This window comes from Procambarus clarkii, chromosome 76 (assembly GCF_040958095.1).
Source record: "Procambarus clarkii isolate CNS0578487 chromosome 76, FALCON_Pclarkii_2.0, whole genome shotgun sequence".
In the NCBI taxonomy this organism is placed as follows: Eukaryota; Metazoa; Arthropoda; class Malacostraca; order Decapoda; family Cambaridae; genus Procambarus; species Procambarus clarkii.
The window spans coordinates 25140344-25146775 of NC_091225.1; the positions used below are offsets into that span (position 1 = coordinate 25140344).

Here is a 6432-nt window from a genome sequence, read left to right on the forward strand (position 1 = left end):
ATGTCTGTTGCTGTCCTCTCTATGTCTGCTGCTGTCCTCTCTCTGTCTGCTGCTGTCCTCTGTTGCTGTCCTCTCTCTGTCTGTTGCTGTCCTCTTTCTGTCTGCTGCTGTCCTCTCTCTGTCTGTTTCTGTACTCTCTCTGTCTGCTGCTGTCCTCTCTATGTCTGCTGCTGCCCTCTCTATGTCTGCTGCTGTCCTCTCTATGTCTGCTGCTGTCCTCTCTATGTCTGCTGCTGTCCTCTCTATGTCTGCTGCTGTCCTCTCTATGTCTGCTGCTGTCCTCTCTATGTCTGCTGCTGTCCTCTCTATGTCTGCTGCTGTCCTCTCTGTCTGCTGCTGTCCTCTCAATGTCTGTTGCTGCCCCCTCTATGTCTGCTGCTGCCCTCTCTATGTCTGCTGCTGTCCTCTCTATGTCTGCTGCAGATAAGAAGAACATAAGCCAAAGGATATCAATGGCTGTATATATCATACACGAATGAGTTCTTCCTGGTTGAAGCTTCGATATCCGGACACACATCACTGCTGCCCATTTACCATTGTAAATGGGCAAAGTTCTACAAAGTTTGGAATAACAATTAGTATCGTGGGGCCGAGTGTTGAGCATGTTAAACCACTGAAGAATTTGTAAGTTGATGCTCTTCAATGGGGATCAGTATAACAGGATGAGCTGATAGATATATCTATCCAAGATCATCTATTCAAACTTGTGGTTTGTTGATAGTTTCAGAGTCCCACTAGCAGTTTAGGAGCTAGTGATACTCTGAAACTATCAACTGTGTTTACTAATCCTGTGATTGGTCAATTTACCAGCCAGATGATTGGTAAATCACCAGGACCCTCCCCCCCCCCCACACACACACACTAGAAGGTGAAGGGACGACAACGTTTCGGTCCGTCCTGGACCATTCTCAATCGACTTGAGAATGGTCCAGGACGGACCGAAACGTCGTCGTCGTCCCTTCACCTTCTAGTGTGTGGTCTGGTCAACATACTTTAGCCACGTTATTGTGACTCATCGCCTGTCTATAACTCGATGCAACCCGTTCTCGCAAATTTAAGAAGTCAATATTGACTTATTAGTTGCGTGCATAGGTGACATACTAAACATAATAGTTTCCCTTGAAAAGCTTCATAGAAAACACCGACCTTACCTAACCTACTTAGTATGTTAAAATAAGCATCTTATAGCTTCGTAATTACAATTGTTACTTAACCTATTATAGGTATAGGTTAGGTAATAATTGTAATTACGAAGCAATAAGATGCTTATCTTAACATACTAAGTAGGTTAGGTAAGGTCGGTGTTTTCTATGAAGCTTTTCAAGGGAAACTATTATGTTTAGTATGTCACCTATGCACATATTTAATAAGTCAATATTGACTTATTAAATTTGCGAGAACGGGTTGCTCGATGGTATAACTGAGTTATATTTACTCCTGTGTGGGTGTGTTTATGTATATGTGCGTGTGTATGTACCTCTGTAATTATATAAAAAAATGTAATTACTCATTAATTTCCGTTTGACTGCTCTCAGCTCTGAGCTAACCACTTCCAACGAGGTAATTACATCCTGCTTGTTCCAGCCTCACGGGCAAGGTCACCGCTATGTGCTTCCTAGTTAGTCCCAGTTCTTTAATTTTGATGAATTCTTTGATTTTGGTGAGTTCTTTGATTTTGATGAGTTCTTTGATTTTGACGAGTTCTTTGATTTTGGTGAATTCTTTGATTTTGACGAGTTCTTTGATTTTGGTGAATTCTTTGATTTTGATGAGTTCTTTGATTTTGATGAGTTCTTTGATTTTGGTGAATTCTTTGATTTTGACGAGTTCTTTGATTTTGGTGAATTCTTTGATTTTGACGTTCTTTGATTTTGATGTGTTCTTTGATTTTGATGTGTTCTTTGATTTTGATGTTCTTTGATTTTGATGTTCTTTGAGTTTGACGAGTTCTTTGATTTTGACGAGTTCTTTGATTTTGACGAGTTCTTTGATTTTGATGAGTTCTTTGATTTTGATGAGTTCTTTGATTTTGGTGAGTTCTTTGATTTTGACGAGTTCTTTGATTTTGACGAGTTCTTTGATTTTGACGAGTTCTTTGATTTTGACGAGTTCTTTGATTTTGACGAGTTCTTTGATTTTTGGTGAGTTCTTTGATTTTGACGAGTTCTTTGATTTTGACGAGTTCTTTGATTTTGACGTGTTCTTTGATTTTGATGTTCTTTGATTTTGATGTTCTTTGAGTTTGACGTTCTTTGATTTTGACGAGTTCTTTGATTTTGACGAGTTCTTTGATTTTGGTGAATTCTTTGATTTTGATGAATTCTTTGATTTTGATACGTTCTTTGGTTTTGATACGTTCTTTGGTTTTGATACGTTCTTTGATTTTGATTTCTTTGATTTTGACGAATTCTTTGATTTTGATGAACTCTCCCAATCTTTTTGTTCTCTGTTTCTTAATAGTTGTTTCTTGTCATGTGTTTAATTCTTCTGTGTTATTCTTAATTTCATATTCCTCCCGTGTTTTTAATCTTTCACTATTTAGAACTGTTCTCTGTGTTCTTTGTTCACTTCTCCGTTTATTGCATATTAATGATTTGTCTTCCTGTCTTCACCTTTATCCTTCCTGTATCCCTCCCACTCTCCTCTCCCCCCTCCTCCCTTCCCTTCTCCTCACCGGTTCTTTGTCCTCCATTCATCCCCTTCCACCATGGTCGTGATTTGTATCTCAATACGAAGCATCGTGTATGAGGTAAGAGTAAAGGGGGATTAATGATGAATGACATGGAACAGGTGACATGGAACAGGTGGAACTCCTTGCTGGGGGGTCCTGATTGTAAGAGGGTGGAATGGGGGGTCATAGAATGGGAGGGGAAGGTGGTGTAAAGGAGTAAATGGAAGGGGTTGTTTGGAAAGAGGGAGAGGGGGATGGGAGGGGGGGTGTATTAAATACCAAAGGAGGTGGAAGGGGGACCAAAAATGGAAAAGGGGTGGAGAGGGTTAGTGAGGGAGGGATTCATATAATGGGCAGGGGAAGGGAGTAGGTACGGGATAGTAGAAAGGGAATGAATAGGTATGGGATAGTAATGATGAATAGTCAACACAAACTCATCCATCAATTGAAAGGACCGGGCCGCGGGGACGCTAAGCCCTGAAATCGTCTCAAGATAACCTCTCAAGATTGATATTTGAGTCATATACTCGCCCACACCCGGCATTGTCATTTAGACTTTAGACTTTATTTAGACTTTAGACTTTATTTAGACTTTAGTTATTTATTTAGACTTGTATATACTTCAACTGTCAAGTCACATACAACCAACATGAAATAGTTGAATTTATATTAAGATATGTACCTTTTTTCTTGTAATTAACAGGCTGTATGTATATATATATTTTGGTCAGCCGAGATGGTGACTGACTGCTGACGTCACACCTATTAACGACACATTACAAGTCACGTGATCTACTGTATCCAATGAGACGAGACCTGAGAAATTATGATCTCAAGATAACACAAGAAATTATCTAAGAAAAATAACACGCAAAACTACATTTAATATAAAAAGTAATATTAGCCATTATCAGAATATGTAGCAAAAATGCCTAATCGCTTTGACGAAAGATGCTATCTTCCAGACACTACATTAATAGCAATAAATGTCGCGATAAATCATATTAAACAATTTAATGTTAGTATGAATCGGAGGCAGATAAGTATAACGTTGATAATTAGCGTGTCATTGGAGAAAGAACTTGATAAGAGACAAAGTGTGATAAACAGGGATTAGTAGCTAAGTGGTAAGGTAATCTTAGACTTTCCAAACCTATCTTGGTTATATAATGTCTCCAAATATCTGGCTATATAATGTCTCCAAATATTTGGCTATAAAAATCTCCAAATTTTTGGCTATAAAAATCTCCAAATTTTTGGCTATATAAATCTCCAAATTTTTAGCTTTAAAATATCTCCAAATTTTTAGCTATAAAATGTCTCCAAAGAGTTATTACCAAATCCTAAAAACAAAGAGTTTCCACCAGACTTTTTCAAATGAATCAAGAGCGCCACCTTAATTAACAAGAGCTGCAGTAGCGGCGTTACCAAATACGTTACTAGTAAACGTTAGTAGTTCTTTAGGGAAACGTTAAGAGTAACGTTACCCTAAAGTAACGTTATTCCCTTTGAGTAACCTTAAAGTACCACAGGTTATTAGGAAGGCGCAAAAATGTTAACAAAAGTACCGAAGTGAATGTGAAAAATTGGGTTAAAAGTCTTTTGGGCAGAAATAGGCATGATAACGGCGATTTCAGTAACAGCCTCAATTATACAGTTGAGGAACTCTTTACACACAGAAATCACAATAACCTGATGCATCAAATGAACAAATCCACAAGGGCCGTGACTAGGATTCGAACCTGCGTCCGGGAGCATCCCAGACGCTGCCTTAATCGACTGAGCTGCGACATGGTCAAAAAGAGTTGAAACCCAAGTTCTACTGAACTTACTGGATCCTGCAGAGACTGCAGTCGATTAAGGCAGCGACTGGGATGCTCTTGGACGCAGGTTCGAATCCTCGTCACGGCCCTTGTGGATTTGTTCATTGACGACCTGCTATTGTACTGCACACATAGCAGGATTCTTGGAAATAAAATAGGCGATTGTAGTGCCTTTGTGTGTCTGGAAACGCGAAATATTCTTACAATAACTGAATATTGTAGTATATGGATGAGTAAAGAAAACGGGAGAGCTGTTAACTATGTGTTCCAAATTATAGAATATCAGTTATTAATAACATCAAAATTTAATCAAACTGAAGAAAGCCTATTGTCCCATTACGAGGCAGCTCCTATTTATATCTACCTAGCTTAACCACTTGGGGTCGACGGTAGAGCGACGGTCTCGCTTCATGCAGGTTGGAGTTCAATCCCCGACCATCCAAGTGGTTGGGGCACCATTCCTTCCCCCCGTCCCATCCCAAATCCTTATTCTGATCCCTTCCAAGTGCTATATAGTCATAATGACTTTGCGCTTTCTCTTGATAGTTTCCTCCCTCATTCATATATATTTGTTAAACCTACGCTTGAAACAATCAAGTGAAACCACATCTATTGCTTCCCGGTAAACTGTTTCGCAAATCTACAACCCTGTTTCCAATCCAGTATTTACCCAGAGCTTTCCTAAATGTAAACTTATCCAATATATACCCATTATTTTGTGTTCTATTTTGAGTTAATTTATTTAATACCTTATCTCTCTTCTTATGGAGCATTTCTAATTTACCATCTTTTGGCATATGGAAGATACAGCTGAAGAACAACATAGTTCGTTCTATTTAACACTAGAACACTATGTTGTTCTTCAATAAATCCAATTCTAATATTTATTAGATTATTCTAATAAATACTGGGATTTACTATTTCTAGAAATATTTAGAAAGAAATAGAAATATATTTCTAGAAGAAATTGATTTCTAGAATTTTTCTAGAATTTTATAGAAATTTATTTCTTCTTATATATATATATATATATATATATATATATATATATATATATATATATATATATATATATATATATATGTATATATATATATATATATATATATGTATATATATATATATATATATATATATATATATATATATATATATATATATATATATATATATATATACAACTTTAGAACACTTTCCCACCAGGAGACTCGAACCCTAGCCAGCACAGAAGCCTTTCAGCAACTGGCATAACAGGTACGCCTTAACCCACTCCACCACCTGCTCAGACCCCTAAAAGAGATGGTAATTTCGGAGTATTTATACACTCCAAAGACCACCACCTATATAATATATATATATATATATATATATAATGACAGAGACAACACTGAATGGCTCGCTTCCCCATTGTTGGATCTATACCACACAATAATCAACGAATGGAAGCGTAGGCTTTGAAGGCGGCCACGGGTTCTATTTTCTCAGCTACTTGAGGAGAAAATTAAAATGAGATAAAAGAGTTGGTGGCAGCGGTGGGATTCCGGAACATCATGGGGGAAACAACAGACATCAAAGGACTTATTGGTCTATGATATTGTTATCTTTAGGAGAATGAAGGAATAACAAACAACAAAGGAACCATTGGTCCTTTTGGTTATCTTTAGGAGATAGGATATCTTTAGGATACATGGGTTATCTTTAGGAGAATTGGGGAATAAATCTACTTTTCTATTGTACGTATATCTGGATATCGGGCATCGGCATACAGAAGCAGTGGCGGAAGATTGTTGACAATGGAAATAAGTTTTTGACACAAATCAGTGATAGATGGGGAATTATAGTTTATAAAATAGTGAAAAGTTGTCGGTATGAATAGTTAATCAAAAGGTAATGAGCAAGATTAGCTGTGAGTTTTAGAACAAAGTAAAAGTGATAGAG

General features: G+C 37.4%; 1 protein-coding gene across 1 annotated transcript; it reads right to left on the reverse strand.

Annotated features, from left to right (window-relative positions):
• Positions 1 to 1542: 1542 nt before the first annotated feature.
• LOC138357244 (processed variable antigen-like) lies at positions 1543 to 5318 on the reverse strand. Its single transcript, XM_069313906.1, has 2 exons — positions 5244 to 5318; positions 1543 to 2466 (listed from the first exon to the last, which is right to left on the reverse strand). Exons 1-2 carry the CDS (start codon positions 5316 to 5318, stop codon positions 1543 to 1545), a joined length of 999 nt encoding a protein of 332 aa, XP_069170007.1.
• Between the last annotated feature and the right edge of the window lie 1114 nt (positions 5319 to 6432).